The sequence below is a fragment of the Pantherophis guttatus genome, chromosome 4 (assembly GCF_059756535.1).
Source record: "Pantherophis guttatus breed Tessera chromosome 4, ASM5975653v1, whole genome shotgun sequence".
In the NCBI taxonomy this organism is placed as follows: Eukaryota; Metazoa; Chordata; class Lepidosauria; order Squamata; family Colubridae; genus Pantherophis; species Pantherophis guttatus.
Genome location: NC_142066.1, coordinates 9,775,526 through 9,796,959, shown reverse-complemented (window position 1 = coordinate 9,796,959; position 21,434 = coordinate 9,775,526). Strand labels below are relative to the sequence as shown.

The 21,434-nt window shown below is 37.5% G+C and overlaps 1 protein-coding gene across 1 annotated transcript in view; it reads right to left on the bottom strand.

Annotated features, from left to right (window-relative positions):
• The window catches only part of LOC148113699 (vomeronasal type-2 receptor 26-like), a 31,655-nt gene extending 24,036 nt beyond the window's left edge, over window positions 1–7,619 (bottom strand). The window contains exons 1-3 of the mRNA XM_087893294.1: window positions 7,423–7,619; window positions 5,204–5,504; window positions 4,325–4,485 (exon numbers count right to left, since the gene is read on the bottom strand). Coding sequence (XP_087749420.1) covers window positions 4,325–4,485; window positions 5,204–5,504; window positions 7,423–7,619 — 659 coding nt within the window. The remainder of the gene's footprint in view (window positions 1–4,324; window positions 4,486–5,203; window positions 5,505–7,422) is intronic.
• Window positions 7,620–21,434: the final 13,815 nt, after the last annotated feature.

Sequence of the window (21,434 nt, the reverse complement as noted above, 5' to 3'; positions counted from 1 at the left end):
TTGGTGCCTTTTGAGATATTCTTGATGTATGGCAGTATAATTCTTTGTAGGGTTTGTGCTGGTTGTGCTATATTGGATTGAGTGGTTTGGGCTATTTTGATAAAGTTGTGTGGGTGTATATTTTGTTGGAATGTGTTGTATAGATGCTCCATTTCCTTTTTCTGTTTTTCTGGGTTGCGGAAGTGTGTTTGGGCTAGATTAAATAAAGTACTTACACTGGATATCCACACAACTGACAACAAACAGCACTCTACTCGCACTGATGATGTTACCTAGTTAGGGTAATAAATAACCGCAAGAAAACAAGCAAGCTCAGAGAGCACCAAGAACTCCTCATTTCAACCCTGAGCTAGAAATATTCTTCTTTATTGGTATTCCATATTACTGAAAATCACCTTATTAATGTTATGCATCCAAGTAGTTTATTAAAGTTTGCTTAAGTCTAATGAAGTTTGGTAGAATTCGTAGCCTACCATTTTGATTTGAAATCTTCCCTTCAGGGCATGGAGCACAGTCATAGCAGCAGAACTGATCCCCCTCAATCCCTTTCTTCCAGGATCCAGGGAAACAAGGGTCATTGCATCGAGAAAGTGGAAGAACCTGGTGATAAACATAAAAGTTTTTGAAATTGGTGATGTTTAACAGAGTTTGTAATTTTTCTAAAAAAAGTAGAAATTAAAAGGATGTTCAAAATTTTCAGTTTGAAGGACAGGGTGAGCAAATAATAACACTTGATGACATTCTCATGGCAAATAATACTGAATTTATTAATTTTATCCACAACTTTAAAATATGTAGAAACCACAATGTAGAAAAGGTCCCATTTGAACAGCAGGGAGAGGACATAATTGCACAGGGTGACAATTTCATGAAAACATGGCCACTCTTGAGATTTCAAATGGAAATGCAAACCAAATATGCAGACATGGCTTTTGTATTGTGATAGCATTTGGTCAAATTGATGAGAGCTTGATCATCAACAAAATTTGAAAAAAATGTGCTGCTCTTTATTTTAAAAAAACAGAAATCAGATTTCTAAAGGGATGTTCAATGGATTAAAGCATGTTTCATACAATAATTCAAAACCTGATTAAAAGTTGGGTTCCAGGAAATCACATCTCCATCAATGAATAATTCCTTCCCTTTCGGAGCTTCTAGATCCAGCTTTCCAACTCTAACCCTCTGAAAAGATCTGTTTGGAAAAGTGATCAAGTTGGTGATGTCGAATCCACCGGTTGCTTCCCCTTTCTCATTCAGGAACACTCTCTCCCCAGCTGAATTGTTGAAAGAAATGCCTTGAAGAAATGAATGGAGCTACTTGAAAGAGAATAGAAGAGACAATTGAAAGCAATATAACAGAGAAGAGAACAACATATTCAAGTTTCATTCACTCATTCTTCCTATTCCAATAACTATTATTAAATATGTTTGCTTAGAAATTTGATCATCAATATTGCATGGAAATGTACATGTCCGCTCCATTATTTATTTGATATTATTTTAAGGAAAGGTAGGAATGAACTGAAGCACAATGAAAATAGGCTTTTGGGATTATGTCAGGTCCTTCAATTATGTTTTATGTCCACTACTTAAACAGCTAATTCAAGATAAATCATATCTAATCTTTCCTCACTGGTACAAGGCTATTTGAGAGTCTGATTAATTTTCTTTAGCCAGATATTAGAATCTGAGACTTAAGCATTCTTTGGTAGATAAATGAGAAGAGAGACTATTGCAAACATAGAGTTGTTTCAAACTATGCATGCCACATCTAAGAAGGAGCAACACTTCATTGCTCTAAATCTGTGATAGAGACAGAAAGCTCAGCTTGTCACTCATGAAAAGTTCATGAGCCACACAAAACTTCTTGGAGAATTGATTATTTTTTGGAAGAGACAATGAAACGTAATGTAAAGTATCATTTTAACTAACTCTTATTGTGCAATCTATAGTGATTTGTTAAATAACTCCTACTGATACCTAAATCATGATTTTTATAGCAGCTTCTGAGTGATCAGAATAGCAGAATACCTGAATGACAAAATAAGAGCACAAACCAGTTTTTCTGTATCTGTTTTATACGACACAACATTCGAAGGGACCTTGGAGGTCTTCTAGTACACTACCCTGCTCAAGGAGAGGAGCCTAATACTATTTAGACAAATGATTCTCTAATAACTTCATTAAAATCTCCAGTTATGTAGCAGCCAGTATTTCTTCTTTTTTCTTTTCCAGTAGAGGTAGGCAATCCAGAGAGTTTTTATTGGCAGATTTCTGTTAAAAGGCTACAGGGTTTAATATGATAACCGATCTACAAGTTGATCCCGATTGGTCCAAATTTATTATGTTCTTTTATAGTAATATATGTAGGTTGCAGACAGTCTGTCCTTGACATACGTTTCTGACTGTGTAAATAGTGGGTGAAAACTCTCCATTTTTCTGAAGTTGTTCACACTGTGTAATCTTTTGATCACCCGCAGCGTGTAAAAATGGGTTCGTCTAATATACTAATTTTCTACTTCGAATACAGTCTACAATTAATGCATGGTTAAGGACAGGTGGATATACGACTAATCCCATAATTTTTGGTTTTAAATCTCTAATTCCCTCGGTATTCTAACAGTTTAACAGTCATTTATTGCAACAGATCTCCCAAATCTATGAGGTTTTGGATGCTTTGGGATGATCGATGCTGAACCTGAGAATTTGGAGGTGACAGCCCCTAAAATCTTTTTTTTTAATCAAGTTTTATTGATTTCCCCCCCATTCATCTGCATATTTTATGAACAGAGTATTGGCTATATCATCATTCATACAATTTATCATATTCAAATACATTTTACTCAATTACAATTTTTGCCAAAATTTCCTTTTTCCATTTTTTTGATCGAGTCTTAAAATTTCTATGCTTATTTGTATAAGCAACATCTTTATTCACCTTCACCTTCAAATTCTAATTTTTCTGTTTTATCTCATATTTATTTATTTTACATTAAATAATGTATTTCTTCTTTTTTACTTACTCAAATTTCATTTTATCTTTACTTATATCCCTTTTAGAATAACCTGTATCTTCCTTCTAAATTGCTTTTTTACATATAATTTCTACAGTTAACTTCCTTCTCTTCAATTAGCATATTCATCTTTTAAATTCCTTTTTACTATCCCTTAACTATTTTCTTTTAATTTCCCCACAATTCCATTTCTTGATGCTTTCCTCCCTTTCTCCCATTCTCTTGCCTTCTTCTTCTCCTTTTTCTTCCCCATTTCTTTCTCTTCTCTTCCTTTTTTAGATGTATTCCCCCCTATTCATTTATATTCTACCACTGTTAATCCCAGTGTAATCAACTTTTTTTATTCTGTCACTGTTAATCCCAGTGTAATCATTTTTTTATTCTGTCACTGTTAATCCCAGTGTAATCATTTTTATTCTGTCACTGTTAATCCCAGTGTAATCAACTTTTTTTATTCTGTCACTGTTAATCCCAGTGTAATCATCTTTTTTATTCTGTCACTGTTAATCCCAGTGTAATCATCTGTATCTTTATTTTTATTTATTTCCTTCCCAATTCTCCATGTTATCAATTTAAAAGGCAAGGATTATTAAGTTTATTATTCCTTTGCATATAATTCAAATTCAAAGTCCATGTAGTGTCTCTTTTTTCTTTCTTTTTTTTCCCCTTTCCAGATAGTGTCCAATTGAAAAGTTCATTTGAGTCATTCCAATTTCAGTCTTTGTTCTCTCCACTCCTCTTGCAATCTTATTCTAGTTATTTAAAGAAAGCACTCCTACAGTACCTTCAGTACTTTCTCATTATGATATAAATAAGCTTAGTACGATACTTTCTTTCTACCAGCAGATGTCTCTCTCCAATTCACAAATCCTCCAGCCACAAAGTATCCATTTTTAAATCCACAAAAATGATGATTTCCTCTTCCCCAAATTAAATCCTTGTCTTGTTTTAATTTCATCCAAATCCAGTTTTAAGTCCTGATGGAAGGTTCCTTTTAAGGTTTTAGTTTTAAAGTTCCTTTTCCCCCCCTTCGCTTAAATTCCCGAGTGCCAATTAGCGAATTAGTCGTTGGGACTTCTTTCAAGCTTTTAAAAGTTTTTTCTTCATACCTGTGCGTTGGCCAATTACTCACTCTGTAACAATACTCTGTTCAATCTCCACTCCTACTCCTACTCTGGTTGCCCCAGCTTAAAGTGGACATAATGGCCGTCTCCCCCACCGCCGGGTCAAAGACCTATCTCCGACCTTCCGAGGAGCTTGCCTGCTCCTCTTTGGTCTTTCGAGATGCCTCTCTCTCTCTCCCCCATCACTTCAAGATGGTTCCAGTCCGAAGACGTTCCGACAACGGTTTGTCTGGCTGAATTTTCACGAAGCCCATCAGAGCTTCTCTATTTCCCAGCCAGTATCGCCGTGATGCTTCCGGCTCCATTGGAACATTGGAAGGACCTTGGAGGTCTTTTAGTACACCACCCTGCTCAAGGAGAAGACCTTACAACAATTTAGACAAAATGATGCTCCAATCACTTCATAAACATCTCCCGTTATGGAGCAGCCAGTATTTCTGAAAGCACGTTTTTGCATTAATTCATTGTTCTAACAAAAAATTCTTCCTTATTTCTATATTTTTCTCATACTTAACTTGATTCTACATTCAGAAAATATTAAGACTTTCCATAATGGGTTCAAATTAACATAATACTACATCAAACTGCTCACTGAAATAAAAAAAGAGTCCAATTCAAAGGGAATACCTGCCAAGCCTGCAGATTTGGAAAATCATTGTTTTTACTCATACTTTTCTTCCAATTGAAACCCAACATGTGTAGAGCCTGCAAAGCATGAGCCACAGCATAAACAGCATTGTAGACACTGTAGCTTTGGCCAGTCATTTCCATTTCAAACAAAGGCCCAGGAAGATCCTCCAGCTTCATCTCTATAGTGCATTTCCTAATCTGCATTCCTTGCAATTCTGCTTTTGGAAATGAACACTCAAATGATTGTTCCCAAACATTCTGTCTAAACCCATCTCTATAATCTGAAAGTGGATTTATGGTCTGAAGAAATTCCTTGAAACCTACAACTGCTGCTGAATGAATGGCGAAGGAAATAGCCCCATGGAACATCTGGAGATCCCATGTGATTTGAAGGCCTGATAGTATAAAATCAATCTGTGCAGTCATGATCCAAACCTTTCTAAATAAGGCAATTTCCTTGCTTTCAGGATCTACCAGAAATGTTGCAAATCTTAGCCATATAATTGTCCAGGCTTCTCCATAGACAAGAAACACATTGGCTTTGCTATTCATCATATTAATGGAAATAATGGAGATTGTTTGATAAAATTCTGGGAATCTTTCCAAGTGGAATTGTTGAGCAAGTCTTTCTATAAAAGCTGAACAGATTCCATTCTCTGAAAGTAAGGGCTGCATTTTCTGTAAGAAATTCTCTCCATTGTTGTTATCAACAGAAAAGATCCCAATCCACATCCACCTGAAATGATGAAGCAGTTGAATAATCCCTATGTACTGATGGTCTTCTTTGGGGACCATGAAATATAGTGAAGAGAGCTTACTGGTCTGAAATTCCTTTTGGGCTAATGAGCCGTATGTCAGCTGAAAGAAATTCCAGTAGTATTCTATTGAGTCTTTAGATTAAATTTAATTTTCCTATCTTCTTTTCATATGAAATATATCCAAGGAACATTTTTCCCCTTGTTGTTCTTAGTTGAGAAGTCATGTCCGACCTACCACAACCCCATGGTCAATGTTCCTCCAGGCCTTCCTGTCCTCTACCATCCTCTGGAGTCCATTTAAGCTCACGCCTACTGCTTCAGTGACTCTATCCAGCCACCTCATTCTCTATCATCCCCTTCTTTTTTTGACCTCAATCTTTCCCAGTATTAGGCTCTTCTCCAGTGAGTTCTTCCTTCTGATTAGATAGCCAAAGTATTTGAGATTGTTCCCTTAGCATTCTTTTAAGAATATAGTAACAAATTTCTTGGTTTAGAAGACCTCCAAGGTCCCTTCCAACTCTGTTATTCTGAGGATGTTCTCATTGCATGAAAATGTTTCAAACACATTCACTAGATTGTGTTTTAATTGTTTTAATAGAAGCCATTCAAATCTTCCCTCAGGTATGGAATGACCCATAATACTCACTTCCTGTAACTGGTATTGTAGTTTCAGAAAAGAATGCCAAGTAATAGACCTTAAGCCAGGTAGAACATCTTAAGAGAAAACTAAGCCTAATCTTTGATGTCCATTAATTATTCCATAACAACCATAAGATTAAGAATTTTCTGCTCAACCCCTTCAGAACTTACTTGTGGAATCTTGAAGAATCCTATAATTTCAGCTATATAAAGTGATGTGACAAAATCCAATCCTCCAATAATAGCCATGAGATTCTTCTGGCAATCACAATTGTAGTTAGGGACAAATTCCTGGGATTTGAAAAGTAGGTCCAGAGTGATGCGATAGGTCATCCTTGAATCATAGTAACTGTCATAGATGTGGAACCCAAGAGTGACATTAGGTAAGATCTGGGAGTCCTCATTGATCTCCTTCACAGCAAAAGCCAAGGCAAGGATATGCTGGTAGAAATTGATTATTACACTGCAAGTGAGTTAAATATCCCATTTAAAAAAGAAGTTGGCAATTTCTCATAAGGTGGCATCGTTTTTAATAGGTTTTCTAAAATATTGAATAATTTGTACACATTTCGAATTTGATCTTTTTAATATTATTTGCACAATTTTCAACAAATATCTGCTACAAGAAATAAAAATAGTGCTTTTCTCATGGAACTCCATTAATTTTTCACCATCCCCCAAAAATGAAATATAAACAATCCCAGCATGTTTCAATCATTTATTGTATGCATGTTTTGTTAAGGGTGACAATACAGATTAAAAAAAACAACAAAAAAACTTAAGCTTATTAAATGTCCTTCAAAAGATATTTTGCACCAAAGTTTCATACATTATATGACAAACACTTCACCCTAATGTAAAGAAAATGTTTATTCTCCCGTAACTAAAAACATTTGAAAGATAGACTTAGATTAGATACTGTATAAAGCCTACATTTATACTGAGAACCTTTTACTCTTACATAGCAATAGTATTTAGAATTATATACCACTTCATAGTGCTTTGCACCCCTCTCTAAGTGGTTTACATAGTCAGCATATTGCCCCCAAGAATTTTGGGTCCTCATTTTACCCACCTCGGAAGGATTGAAAGGCTGAGTCAACCTCAAGCGTGGTGAGATTTGAACTGCCAAATTGCAGGCAGCTGGCAGTCAACAGAAGTAGCCTGCAGTACTGCACTCTAATCACTGTGCCACCAAGACACAAGCAACTTTGGGGAAACTGATTAAGAGTAGAAAAAGAAAAAAAGAATCCTTACTTTGGTATGTCATAAGATGTTTTATAAGGATGTTCCTTAAAATTAATTTCATGAAGGTTGAAAAAGGTGTGGGGCACTATCCCACCAATGATGAGATCACTAGGTTGGTACCACTCATGTGGAACAAGGAAAGCATCACTTGCTGGGCAGCTCAGAGTCGCTATTTTCTTCACCTGGAACACTAGAAGGATCAACATCTTCACTCTTGAAAATATCTCCTCCTTTCAATCTATTCTACAATAAAGGTTGTATTTTTCCAATAGCTAATACAGTGATTAATTCAAGGTTTATATCTGAGAGTGCATCTAATCAGAAAATCCACCCATTGGGTGTTTAGTGATCCATGAGAGTGCAAATTCATCTCTTGAATAGCATCAGGGTTTGAACAGATATTCTGGCAGAGGAGAATAGAGGCAGTAAACTCACTGCAATGACTCTGACCCACAGCCATTATTATCCTTGTGCCAATCCTCTGGGGTTCAAGATACAGTATATTGACTGTTGAATTGAAATGGCCTTCTGTGCAGTCTTTGATGTTTTTGCCTAGTGAATAAAATATGGTGACTCCTGTAGGAGATAATTTCTTTGTTTTTGATGAGAGTATAAGTGGCTGATGTTTAAATGTGCACTTGCTAACAAAACGTACAGAGGGGAATTGGCAATACACAATTGCTTCACTTTTGAAATGTATGTTATTTTTACAATGAATAATAAATGCAGTTCTGCTTCCTTTGCACAGCACTAAGATGCAAAGAGATTATGACATTCCCCCATTTTAAGAAAATTTGTATGATTTCCTTCCAGATCCCCCTAGAGGGAGAGAAAAGAAGAAGAAAATTTCCCCATTGTTGTTACCAACAGCAACAATCCCAATCCCAATCCACGTCCACCTGAAATGATGAAGCAGTTGGATAATCCCAATGCACTGATGTTCCTCTTTGGGCACCATGAAATATAATGAAGACAGTTTACTGGTCCGAAATTTCTCTTGGGCTAATGAGCTCAATATGTCAGCTGCAAGAAAGTGGAGCAATATTCTCTTGAATTGTTAGATAAAATCTGATTATCCTGATCTTGTTTTCATATTAAATACATCCAAGGAAGGATTTATTTTCCTGAAATTCTTCTAAGTATTAATACAGAAAGGAATTTCTTGGAATTATTTCAAACACATCTAATTGATCTTTTTTTTTTTTTTTCAATAGAAGCAAACAGTTCAAATCTTCCCTCCCGTATGGAATGGCTATGGATTCATACTTTATTTTTATTTTTTATTTATTTATTTTCCTCAAGCATGTATTAGATAACAGATATAAGTATAAACATAATTACGAATACATGAAATGGATACGAATAAAAGGGACATTAGTAATTAGGTAAGATTAGTATTTGGCATTGTAGTTTCAAAATCATGCTAACTAATAGAGCTTAAGCCAGGCAAAACATCTTCAAACTGTATGTATGTATGTATGTATGTATGTATGTATGTATGTATGTATGTATTTATTTATTTATTTATTTATTTATTTATTTATTTATTTAGCTTTAATTTATATGCCACCCTTCTCCGGAGACTCAGGGCGGCTTACAGTGCGTTAAGCAATAGTCTTCATACTTTTGTATGTTTATGCAAAGTCAGTTTATTGCCCCCACAATCTGGGTCCTCATTTTACCTACCTTTGAAAGGATGGAAGGCTGAGTCAACCTTGAGCCTGGTGAGATTTGAACTTGCAATAATTGCAAGCAGCAGATGTTAATAGCCTGGTTTAGCTCAACAGACAGAAGCACTGTAATTTAACACCAGCTGTCTGCAATTAAAGTGAGATCGAATCTCGCCAGGCTCAAGGTTGACTCAGCCTTCCATCCTTTCTAAGGTAGGTAAATTGAGGACCCAGTTTGTGGAGGCAATAAGCTGACTTTGTATAAATATACAAAAGTATGAAGGCTATTGCTTAACGCACTGTAAGCCGCCCTGAGTCTCCGGAGAAGGGCGGCATATAAATCAAATAAAAATAAATAAAAATAACAGTGCTTTAGTCCACTGTGCTACCAAGGCTCTTTTTTCAAGTTGTAGAAATTCATTTAAAGATACACTTTGAAATTCTTACTGTTTTTCTTTTCTCTGATAGCTAGCCCAAACAATCTCTTAGAGATTGTTCCCCTGCCCCCCAATGTATGTGAATTCTAATTTTATTTCTTCTTCTTTAGGGTCCCTTTCTGATGTACAAGTTCTTTCTCCAGGGCTTTGAACTGTAAGACTACGGTAGAAATCTCAATTTGTTCTGTAATGTAACAGTTGTCTCCATCACTAATAGTAACTATGGTTGGGACTGGATCTGTCAGCCTCCAGGAAAATGGTTACAATGCATTGGTGGAATCTACCCTTATGATGGAAAGAAATGTTAATCATCTTTTCTTCAGAGCTTCACCACCATTGCTTCAGACAATGCCAAGAATGAGTTTTCCCTTCAGTTGAACTTGTCAGCTGCTGTATAATTGTGTCAGAAAAACACACTGACTAATTTTGCCTGATCTTCTGAGCAAAACCAGGAAGCTGATTCTGACAGAGAATTTTTGTTCCATCCACCAAATCAAAATTCAGATAATGAAATCAGTAAATTCCTGGAGGAATGTATCTCTCAGAAATAGTTGTTGGGGTTCCAAGTAACAGAACCAACGCAATCAAAACTCTGAGGCCAAGGAGCTCCTCAAAGTCCAAAGCACATTTGGTGAAAACCCAACTCTGAAAGTCCCATGGTTTTCCCCACCAAATTAAAAGTCAAAATTCTTTTCACCAGTACACATACAGGTCACATGGACCAATCTGGTCACTGTCCCAACTCCAGTTGGTTTCAGTCCCCATTTCCCCAGCACCTGGTGAGAACATCCTTGGTTCCCAGGAGAAGGAATTTTATTCTGGCTATACATCCCCAGCTATCTCTATCTCCCCCCCACCTCCCGTTCCCACAGATCTAGCCAGCCTTACTGTGGAAGCCCTGAAGAAGCTCCAAAATGGCTTCAGAGCAAGGGTGGGTTCTAAATGTTTTTATTACTGGTTCTGTGGGCCTGGCTTATTTTGTGGGCATGGTTTGATGGTCATGTGACAATTCTTTAGGATTTAGCAGAGGTACTGGTCTACTAGGCTTTAACTGCTTGCAGAGCTGTACCGGTCTACCCATTTGTTTTTTGAGGCACCAGTCTACTCATTTGTTTTTGGAGGCACCAGTCTACCCATTTGTTTTTGGAGGCACCGGTCTATTCATTTGTTTTTGGAGGCACCGGTCTACCCATTTGTTTTTTGAGCGCACTGGTCTACCACCACACTGATCACCTGTAGGGTGGTCCTTTGAAGCCTCGCGGCAAGTGTTTAAACAGTTTTTTCCTTCTAGCCGATCAGCTGGGACTCGGGAGGCAGCAAATAGATTGGGGGCGGAGCCAAATAAAAGGTAAGAATAACACAGGAGTGCGGGAGGACCCAGCTCCCGAACAAAGAGAACCGGTTCGGTGACGTCATATCGTCACTGCTACCGGCTTGGCCGAACCAGGCCAAACCAGGAGGAACATACCACTGCTTCAGGGATGACAGAGTGGACTCAGCTAAGAAGTTCAAGTCAAGTCAAGGAGAGGTTAAAAAAAAGCCAGCCGTCTCCCGAATTGATCCAGTTGGCTGAGTCCACTCCAAAGAATTTAGGCTGATTATTCATGGGAATTTTAATCAAACATAACAGTCAACCTATTGTTGATGGAAATAACATCCCTTTGTGCAAATTACAATGCAGGTAAAAACTGGGTGGAATTTGCATTAGAATTTTATCATAGATATTTCATCTTCTAATCTTTCTCACATGCCACAACCAGATTATATTTTACTTCACTTTATTTTTATTTTACTTTAGTTTATTATTTTATTATGTTATCTTATTTTTATTTTTACAGTATATTTCCACCTTTATTATTTCTACAGAATAACAGAGTTGGAAGGGACCTTGGAGGTCAAGTGGTCCAACCCCCTGCTCAGGCAGGAAACCCTATACCATTTCAGACAAATGGTTGTCCAGTCTCTTCTTCAAAACTTCCAGTGTTACAGCACACAAAATTTCTGGAGGCAAATCATTCCACTGATTAATTGTTCTAACTGTCAGGAAATTTCTCCTTAGTTCTAGATTGGTTCTCTCCTTGATTAGATTCCACCCGTTGCTTCTCGTTCTACCTTCAGGTGCTTTGAAGAATAATTTGACTCCCTCTTCTTTATGGCAACCCCTTTTGTATTGGGACACTCCTATAGTGTCACCCCTAGTCCTTCTTTTTATCAAACTAGACATACCCATTTCCAGCAACCATTTCTCATGCCTTGCTCTTTAGTCATCATGTCAAAGCTAATAAACTTCCCCTCTCAAAGATGGGGGTACCACTATTCTGTCCTTTGCTTCAATAGCCCCACTCAAATGTAACTGAGGATAAATTATCTGCTGGGGCTCCTTGGAGGTCATCCCTCAGTTGTCCCTAAAACAGGGCGAGGATTTCCTGCGCTTTGAGCCAGGTAAATAAGCACTGGGATATCTCTTACCTGAAATGGGGTACTGTATCTAAGCAGGTATTTTAGCTCCACCCCACAGGACTGGGTCTATAGTACAGTTGTGGTCTCTATGTGTGGGAAGGATTGCTTCTTCTTCTCCCCAAAAACATCTGGAAAATCTGTGTATTTAACTGGTAACTTGGTTCTTCCCCCTTTGGGGTCTTCTGCCAGTTACTGGAATGGATCTTCTGCTGTTTGTACTTGAAGAAGTTGGTAAGTTGGAGTTGTAAAAGGCAGAGTTTTAGCCTCCAATTAATAATGGGACTTGACAATTCAGGCACTTTGGTCTCATGATCCGAAAGTGAAGGTGGCTGGTGACATACAAGGTTAACAGTTTCGTATGATGGCCTATTGCTACTTGCAGTGGGGACCACATAATTGTGCCAACTTTTAAATTTTGTGATGTATTGTTTCTACTTCTATTGGAGTGTGTAGAAGAACTGTAGGGATTTATAAAATTTTAACCATTGTGAAGTCTATAAAGTCAGTTGTTGCCCCAGAATCCACTGACACTGCAGTCCATTATTTCTATTTGTCTGAGAGGGTCAGGTCAATATGAATTTTCAGCAATGTGTATTTATTTAGATGGTCTTGCTCTCTCTTTAATGTTTGAATAGTCCCTTTTGTGAGCTCTTGTGAGAACAGCTGTTCTGTTTTCCCTGGTCTTGGCCTCTATGTTCAGCACAGTGCTCTCCCATGCTCTGGCTGAGAAGTCTTTCTCCTCTTCTGGAGGCTCTGGTTGGTCACACTCTCAATACATGCCCAGACTCTCCACAGTAGAAGCAGAATGCCAGGTCTCTGTACCTCTGTCTTTCTTCAGCAGCCACTCATCTCTTTATGGCTTCTATTCCCAGGGCTTGGTCTCCCCATGGGTGAGACCTTTTCAGTAATAAGGGAAAGGAGGCTGAATAGGTAAGCTGTGATATCAGCTGTCTCTGACATCCCAATTGGCTTTGAATCACTTCCAAGCATGAGTCTATGATAATACAAATATAAGTAGTAGATTTGGTCCAGTATCAGTTGTTGTCCTTGCCTTGTGATTTCAATGCCAATTTGGTTATTCAGTCCCTATCTAAAAAGCAATTACAGTTGCCTTATTCAGCATCAACAGAGGGTTAGAATCAAGATCATGTGAAGTGTTAATACCACTTTATAATGCTTTGGTAAGGCCACACTTGGAATACTGCATTCAGTTTTGGTTGCCACGATGTAAAAAAGATGTGGAGACTCTAGAAAGAGCACAGAGAAGAGCAACAAAGAGGCCTGTAGGCTAAAACGTATGAAGAACGGTTGCAGGAACTGGGTATGTCTAGTTTAATGTAGAGAAGGACTAGGGGAAACATGATAGCAGCCTTCCAATATCTCAGGGGCTGCCACAAAGAAGAGGGAGTCAAGCTATTCTCCAAAGCACCTGAGGGTAGGACAAAAAGTGATTGGTGGAAACTAATCAAGGTGAGAAGCAATTTAGAACTAAGGAGAAATTTCCTGACAGTTAGAACAATTAATCAGTGGAACAAATTGTCTCCAGAAGTTATGAATGCTCCAACACTGGAAGATTTTAAGAAGATGTTGGATAACCATTTGTCTGAAGTGGTGTAGGGTTCCCTGCCTAGGAAGGGGGTTGGATTAGAAGACCTCCAAGGTCCCTTCCAACTCTGTTATTCTATTCTACTCTAAGTCTGCAGTGATTAACTTGTATTTGCTACATACAGTCTGACCTTTTGATTACACTGCTCAAGCTAATGGATTGTGCGGGTTATTATAATCTCCATATTGGAATTCCGAAGTGGTCCCAGAAGGTATAAACCTGTGATAGTGATCCATAATTGAGGCATTACCTAAGTGATGTAAGTGTTGAATGAACTGATGAGGCCATCAGTAGACTCCGAATGAAGGAGACTCGTGACGGATGGATGGGGAATTCCACTGCTCAGGTTCCCACAAATGACTCTCCTTGTGCTTTGAAGGATCTCGTCCATTATGATTCTCCTCTGAAACTTTCTGGTAAGCGTCCATGACTCCTTTGCAACATGGATTGTAGTACTGAGGCTGCTGCTGATGTCAGAGGAGCAAAGGGTGCAAATTACAGCAAATTCTGCATTTATTATATAGTTGGAGTGCTGCAAAGTTGCACAAATTGAACACACACTGCAGGAGAGTGTCCACTGTCCTGTAGTCAGACACTGCTTCTGTTTGTCAGTCAAATGCAATGTTGGTTACTTCTGTTACTCCCCAGAAAAATTTTCTGGAGTGGAAATCAATGTCAGACAGAAAAAAACAGCTCCACAGATCAAGGTTCCAATAATTTAATTTATTGCTTAAAGTCTAAGCAGTGGAACATTCTCATATAATGGTCATCCTTTTCTAAAATGCAGTTAAGCTTACAAGAATCACCAACTCAATATATTTTACATTTGAAAGAACACTAACAAATCCAAAATTAATACACTACGATACTGTGTTAAATATATGTTTTTAAAATGGAAGTCAGCTTTTTACTGTATTTAAGTAATTTTACTGTATTTAAGTAATGCTTTAGGAATTCAAGGATAAAATCCGTGAAATGTCTTTGCAAACCTTACACTTTATTTGAGTGAATATCTGAAACATCCTAACAGGGAATAAGAAAGATAGATGACCAAAATCAAGTTCAATGGATGTATTGAAAAGGAGAAAGCATGAAGTTAAAGAATCTTGGGATATGCTGAACATAAAGCAGCATGAGCACAGGCAATCATAATAAATCTTAATAATCATAAACATCCTACACAAATCTTTCTTTGACAGAAATAAAAACTGCTATTTTCCTTATATGTTTCCTATTGATAATAGTCATCCTAGTCATTTCTTCAACCATTTCTCTGAGCCAGAAAAATCCCAGGATGTACTAATTTCTCTTTGAGAGTTGCTCCCTGTGGTTGAGGTGAGGCCGGAAAACAATGATGTAGCATTTTGGGAGGAATATGCATCCCAGTAATGAAGCGCTGGAGGCCAAGGTGGAGAAAACCTCCACAGCTGCCATGGCTTTTCCTTTTGTGCTCAGATAGGCTGGAAAGAAAGAGATCCAAACACTGCAAAAGGCCAACATGCTGAAGGTGATGAATTTGGCTTCATTAAAGGTGTCAGGTAATTTACGGGCAATAAAAGCCACAATAAAGCTGGCAATGGCCAAGATACCCATGTAGCCCAAGACACAATAGAAGAAGAAAGCTGACCCCTCATTGCATTGTAAAATCATTTCTTGGAGCTCTGAGTGCATGTCCAACTCAGGGAATGGGGGAGATGTCGACAACCAAAGAATACAAATGCATACTTGGATGATGGAGCATGAGAGGACAATAGAAAAAGCCAATCTTTTCCCCACCCATTTCCTCATCTGAGATCCAGGTTTAGTGGCCAAGAAAGCCACAACCACAGTGAAGGTTTTGGCCAGTACACTAGAAATGGCCACTGAAAAAGTGATGACAAAAGTTGGTTGTCGGAAAAGGCAGATCACCTTGCCAGGTTGGCTGAGGAAGAGCAAAGAGGAGAGAAAACAGAGCAGAAGAGAGACAAGGAGGGTGTAGGTGAGGGACCGGTTGTTGGCTTTGACAATGGGAGTATCCTTGTGCTTAATAAATGTTCCAAGTACCCAAGATGTCAAGAAGAAGAAACAAAGAGCTGCTGAGGCTAAACCAATTCCTAAATTTTCTTCAAAGGTTAGAAAAACCAGCACTTTCTGGATACATCCTTTCTTTTCTTTATTTGGATAATGATCTTCTGGACATTCAAAACAATCTTCCATATCTGGAAGGGAAATCAAGGATATTTTTTTTCATTTAGGCATTCCATATTATTGAGGGGCGCTTGGTGCTCTCTTGCTTGTTCTCTTGCAGATGTTTCATTACCCTAAACTAGATCCCATCACAGTGTTAGAGAGCCTGGTGGTGCAGTGGACTAAACTCCTGTTAAAGTAGTATTTAGCTGCCAGCTGCCTGCAATTACTGTGAGTTCGAATCTCACCAGGCTCAAGGTTGACTCAGCTTTCCATCCTTCCGAGGTAGGTAAAATGAGGACCCGGATTGTGGGGGCAATAAGCTGACTTTGGATAAAATAGAACACCGCTTAGGAGGGGCCAAAAGCCCTACTAAACAGGTATATACAAATGTATGAAGGCTATTGCTTAAAAGCATTGTAAGCCGTCCTGAGTCTCCAGAGAAGGGCAGCATATAAATCAAACTAATAAATAAATAAAATAAATAGTAAGGAGTGCTGCTTGCTGTCAGTTATATTCTGGTGTCTTGCCTGTCTATGTGGATGGAGATGTCTTAGAGAGTCTTTGGTTGGGCTGTTTACTGATGGCTCTTTGGCAGTTTCTTGATTGGGGTATTTTTTACTTGATTGTTGGTGTGAAGTTAACCTTGGAGTTAATTTATGCTGATCTGGGTGCTGATTACTGGTGGAGAGGTGCTGGAGTCTTTTTGTTCTCTTTTGGTCTGATTGATTGCCTCTTTTGCATAGTCTGTAGATGTTGTTAATGTCTATGTCTTTATTGATAGCTGATTTGTCAGAGTGCCAGGAGTGTAGAAATTCTCTGACATTTTTGGACTTGGCCTTGCCTAGGATGATCACATTTTCCCAATTAAAACTATTGTTAAATCTTTCAATATGTTGTGAAATTACAGAATTTTCTTCATATCTTCTGATCATAAGTTGGTGTTCATGGATGCATTCGGCCAGCCTTCTGCCTGTTTGTGGTTGTTGCAGTTCTTGCATTATGTTGTCATAACTCCTGTTTTTCTTCTGGGGTTGCTCCGACTTTTGGTTTCCTTAGGATGTTTTGAAGGGCTTTAGTTGGCTTGTGTGCTACACTGATTCCATGTAGTTGTATAGTCGGTTGGTGCCTTTTGAGATATTCTTGATGTATGGCAGTATAATTCTTTGTAGGGTTTGTGCTGGTTGTGCTATATTGGATTGAGTGGTTTGGGATATTTTGATAAAGTTGTGTGGGTGTATATTTTGTTGGAATGTGTTGTATAGATGCTCCATTTCCTTTTTCTGTTTTTCTGGGTTGCGGAAGTGTGTTTGGGCTAGATTAAATAAAGTACTTACACTGGATATCCACACAACTGACAACAAACAGCATTCCTTACTCACACTGATGATGTTACCTAGTTAGGGTAATAAATAACTGCAAGAAAACAAGCAAGCTCAGAGAGCACCAAGAACTCCTCATTTCAACCCTGAGCTAGAAATATTCTCTTTTATTGGTATTCCATATTATTGAAAATCACCCTATTAATGTTATGCATCCAAGTAGTTTATTAAAGTTTGCTTAAGTCTAATGAAGTTTGGTAGAATTCCTAGCCTACCATTTTGATTTGAAATCTTCCCTTCAGGGCATGGAGCACAGTCATAGCAGCAGAACTGATCCCCCTCAATCCCTTTCTTCCAGGATCCAGGGAAACAAGGGTCATTGCATCGAGAAAGTGGAAGAACCTGGTGATAAACATAAAAGGTTTTGAAATTGGTGATGTTTAACAGAGTTTGTAATTTTTCTAAACAAGTAGAAATTAAAAGGATGTTCAAAATTTTCTGTTTGAAGGACAGGGTGAACAAGTAATAACACTTGGTGACTATCTCATGGCAAATAATACTGAATTTATTAATTTCATCCACAACTTTAATATATGTAGAAACCACAATGTAGAAAAGGTCCCATTTGAACAGCAGGGAGAGGAAATAACTGCACAGGGTGACAATTTCATGGAAACATGGCCACTCTTGAGATTTCAAATGGAAATGCAAACCAAATATGCAGACATGGCTTTTGTATTGTGATAGCATTTGGTCAAATTGATGAGTGCTTGATCATCAACAACATTTGAAAAGTATGTGCTGCTCTTTATTTTAAAAAAACAGAAATCAGATTTCTAAAGGGATGTTCAATGGCTTAAAGCATGTTTCATACAATAATTCGAAACCTGATTAAAAGTTGGGTTCCAGGAAATCACATCTCCATCAATGAATAATTCCTTCCCTTTCGGAGCTTCTAGATCCAGCTTTCCAACTCTAACCCTTTGAAAAGATCTGTTTGGAAAAGTGATCAAGTTGGTGATGTCGAATCCACCACTTGCTTCCCCTTTCTCATTCAGGAACACTCTCTCCCCAGCTGAATTGTTGAAAGAAATGCCTTGAAGAAATGCGTGGAGCTACTTGAAAGAGAATAGAAGAGACAATTGAAAGCAATATAACAGAGAAGAGAACAACATATTTAAGTTTCATTCACTCATTCTTCCTATTCCAATAACTATTATTAAATATGTTTGCTTAGAAATTTGATCATCAATATTGCATGGAAATGTACATGTCCGCTCCATTATTTATTTGATATTATTTTAAGGAAAGGTAGGAATGAACTGAAGCACAATGAAAATAGGCTTTCGGGATTATGTCAGGTCCTTCAATCATGTTTTATGTCCACTACTTAAACAGCTAATTCAAGATTAATCATATCTAATCTTTCCTCACTGGTACAAGGCTATTTGAGAGTCTGATTAATTTCCTTTAGCCAGATATTAGAATCTGAGACTTAAGCATTCTTTGGTAGATAAATGAGAAGAGAGACTATTGCAAACATAGAGTTGTTTCAAACTATGCAAGCCACATCTAAGAAGGAGCAGTACTTCATTGCTCTAAATCTCTGATAGAGACAGAAAGCTCAGCTTGTCACTCATGAAAAGTTCATGAGCCACACAGAAGTTCTTGGAGAATTGATTATTTTTAGGAAGAGACAATGAAACGTAATGTAAAGTATCATTTTTACTAACTCTTATTGTGCAATCTATAGTGATTTGTTAAATAAGTCCTACTGATACCTAATTCATGATTTTTATAGCAGCTTCTGAGTGATCAGAATAGCAGAATACCTGAATGACAAAATAAGAGCACAAACCAGTTTTTCTGTATCTGTTTTATACAACACAACATTTGAAGGGACCTTGGAGATCTTCTAGTACACTACCCTGCTCAAGGAGAGCAACAGATCTCCCAAATCTATGGGGTTTTAGATACTTTGGGATGATCGATGCTGAGGATTGGCCATATCATAAATTATACAATTTAATATATTCAAAGACATTTTACTCAATTACAAATTTTGCCAAATTTCCTTTTTCCATTTTTTTGATCATGTCTTAACATTTCTATGCTTATTTGTATAAACAACTTCTTTATTCGCTTTCAAATTCTAATTTTTCTGTTTTATTTCATATTTATTTATTTTACATTAAATAATGTATTTCTTCTTTTTTACTTACTCACATTTCATTTTATCTTTACTTATATCCCTTTTAGAATAACCTGTATCTTCCTTCTAAATTGCTTTTTTACATATAATTTCTACAGTTAACTTCCTTCTCTTCAATTAGCATATTCATCCTTTAAATTCCTTTTTACTATCCCTTAACTATTTTCTTTTAATTTCTCCACAATTCCATTTTTTGATGCTTTCCTCCCTTTCTCCCATTCCCTTGCCTTCTTCTTCTCCTTTTTCTTCCCCATTTCTTTCTCTTCTCTTCCTTTTTTAAATGGATTCCCCCTTATCCATTTTTATTCTACCACTGTTAATCCCAGTGTAATCAACTTTTTTTATTCTGTCACTGTTAATCCCAGTGTAATCATCTTTTTTATTCTGTCACTGTCAATCCCACTGTAATCAACTTTTTTATTCTGTCACTGTTAATCCCAGTGTAATCATCTTTTTTTATTCTGTCACTGTTAATCCCAGTGTAATCATCTTTTTTTATTCTGTCACTGTTAATCCCAGTGTAATCATCTTTTTTTATTCTGTCACTGTTAATCCCAGTGTAATTAACTTTTTTTATTCTGTCACTGTTAATTCCAGTGTAATCATCTGTATCTTTATTTTTATTTATTTCCTTCCCAATTCTCCATGTTATCAATTTAAAAGGCAAGGATTTTTAAATTTATTATTCCTTTGCATATAATTCAAATTCAAAGTCCATGTAGTGTCTCTTTTTTCTTTCTTTTTTTCCCTTTCCAGATAGTGTCCAATTCAAATGTTCATTTGAGCCATTCCAATTTCAGTCTTTGTTCTCTCCACTCCTTTTGCAATCTCATTCTAGTTATTTAAACAAAGCACTCCTACAGTACTTTCAGTACTTTCTCATTATGATATAAATAAGCTTAGTACGATACTTTCTTTCCACCAGCATATGTCTCTCTCCAACTCACAAATGCTCCAGCCACAAAGTATCCATTTGTAAATCCACAAAAATGATTATTTCCTCTTCCCCAAATTAAATTCTTTTGTTGTTTAAAGAATACTTCTCTATCTCCTTTTTTCTTGTCTTGTTTTAATTTCCTCCAAATCCAGTTTTAAGTCCTGATGGAAGGTTCCTTTTAAGGTTTTAGTTTTAAAGTTCCTTTTTTCCCTCCTTTTTTTGCTTAAATTCCCGAGTGCCAATTAGTGAATTAGTCTTTGGGACTTCTTTCAAGCTTTTAAAAGTTTTTTCTTCATACCTGTGAGTTGGCCAATTACTCACTCGGTAACAATACTCTGTTCAATCTCCACTCCTGCTCACATCTTAATCTGGTTGCCCCAGTTTATAGCGGACATAATGGCTGCCTCCCCCACTGCCGGGTCAAAGAGCTGTCTCTGACCTTCCGAGGAGCTTGCCTGCTCCTCTTTGGTCTTTCAAGATGCCTTTGTCTCGCCCTCATCCCTCCAAGATGGTTCCGGTCCGAAGACGCTCTGACAGCGGATTGTCTGGCTGGGTTTTCGCGAAGCATATCAGAGCTTCGCTATTTCCCAGCCAGTATCACCACGACGCTTCCGGTTCCATTGGAACATCGGAAGGACCTTGGAGGTCTTTTAGTACACCACCCTGCTCAAGGAGAAGACCTTACAACAATTTAGACAAAATGATGCTCCAATCACTTCATAAACATCTCCAGTTATGGAACAGCCAGTATTTCTGAAAGCAAGTTTTTGCATTAATTCATTGTTCTATCAAGAAATTCTTCCTTATTTCTATGTTTTTCTCATACTTAACTTGATTTTACATTCAGAAAATATTAATACTTTCCAGAATGGGTTCAAATTAACATAATACTACATCAAACTGCTCACTGAAATAAAAGAAGAGTCCAATTCAAAGAGAATACCTGCCAAGCCTGCAGATTTGGAAGATCATTTTTTTTACTCATACTTTTCTTCCAATTGAAACCCAACATGTGTAGAGCCTGCAAAGCATGAGCCACAGCATAAACAGCATTGTAGACACTGTAGCTTTGGCCAGTCATTTCCATTTCAAATATTGCTGCAGGTAGATCCTCCAGCTTCATCTCCACCGTGCAGCGAGTATTGTCCGTTTCTTGTAATTCTGGTTTTGGAAATGAACAATCAAATGATTGTTCCCAAACGTTCTGTCTA